This window comes from Rhincodon typus, chromosome 39 (genome assembly GCF_021869965.1).
Source record: "Rhincodon typus isolate 14 chromosome 39, sRhiTyp1.1, whole genome shotgun sequence".
Classification (NCBI taxonomy): domain Eukaryota; kingdom Metazoa; phylum Chordata; class Chondrichthyes; order Orectolobiformes; family Rhincodontidae; genus Rhincodon; species Rhincodon typus.
Window position 1 is genome coordinate 14,517,815 of NC_063370.1, and position 528 is coordinate 14,518,342.

General features: G+C 67.4%; 1 protein-coding gene across 1 annotated transcript in view; it reads left to right on the forward strand.

Moving 5' to 3' along the window:
• The first annotated feature begins 6 nt into the window (after window positions 1–6).
• Window positions 7–528, forward strand: part of LOC109920614 (inositol-trisphosphate 3-kinase C-like) — a 20,551-nt gene continuing 20,029 nt past the window's right edge. The window contains exon 1 of the mRNA XM_048618290.1: window positions 7–424. Coding sequence (XP_048474247.1) covers window positions 62–424 — 363 coding nt within the window. The 5' untranslated portion in view covers window positions 7–61. The remainder of the gene's footprint in view (window positions 425–528) is intronic.

Genomic DNA, 528 nt, shown 5'->3' on the forward strand with positions numbered 1-528 from the left:
GGGGTGTCCGCCTGAGGAGCGGCTCCGCTCGGGGCCCTGCGATGCGGGGATTCGGAGTTTGATGAAAAGCCCGGAGAACGCAAACGGCCCGGGGAAGGAGGGCGGGGAGCCAGGCCTGGCCAGATCCTCGGGCCCCCGCAGGCCCATCCCGCAGTTGATTGTGACCCAGGACGAGTCGCTGCTGCTGGGCCCCAGCTCCGGCCCCGAGCGGGCGGCCGACGATCAGCCGGACGAAGAGTGCCGGTCTTCGGACAGCGGCTGTGGCGGCTCCCCGGCTCCCTCGCTGCTGCTCCGTAAACTGTCGGGCTCTTCGTTATCGTCCGCCGGACACTCGTCTTCCTTTGAGGAATCCGAGGATGATTTCAGCCCCTCCAGCGATGCCGAGACTCAACAGCAACGCCTGGGCCTGGAGGACAGCCTCGGGGTGAGTGACTGGCCCCTGAGGGGGAAGACGTTGGTGCCACAAGTAATTCGGCCTGCGGAGTTGCTTCAGCACACCTCCCTCCCATCTCGCCATCCCCCCCCCCC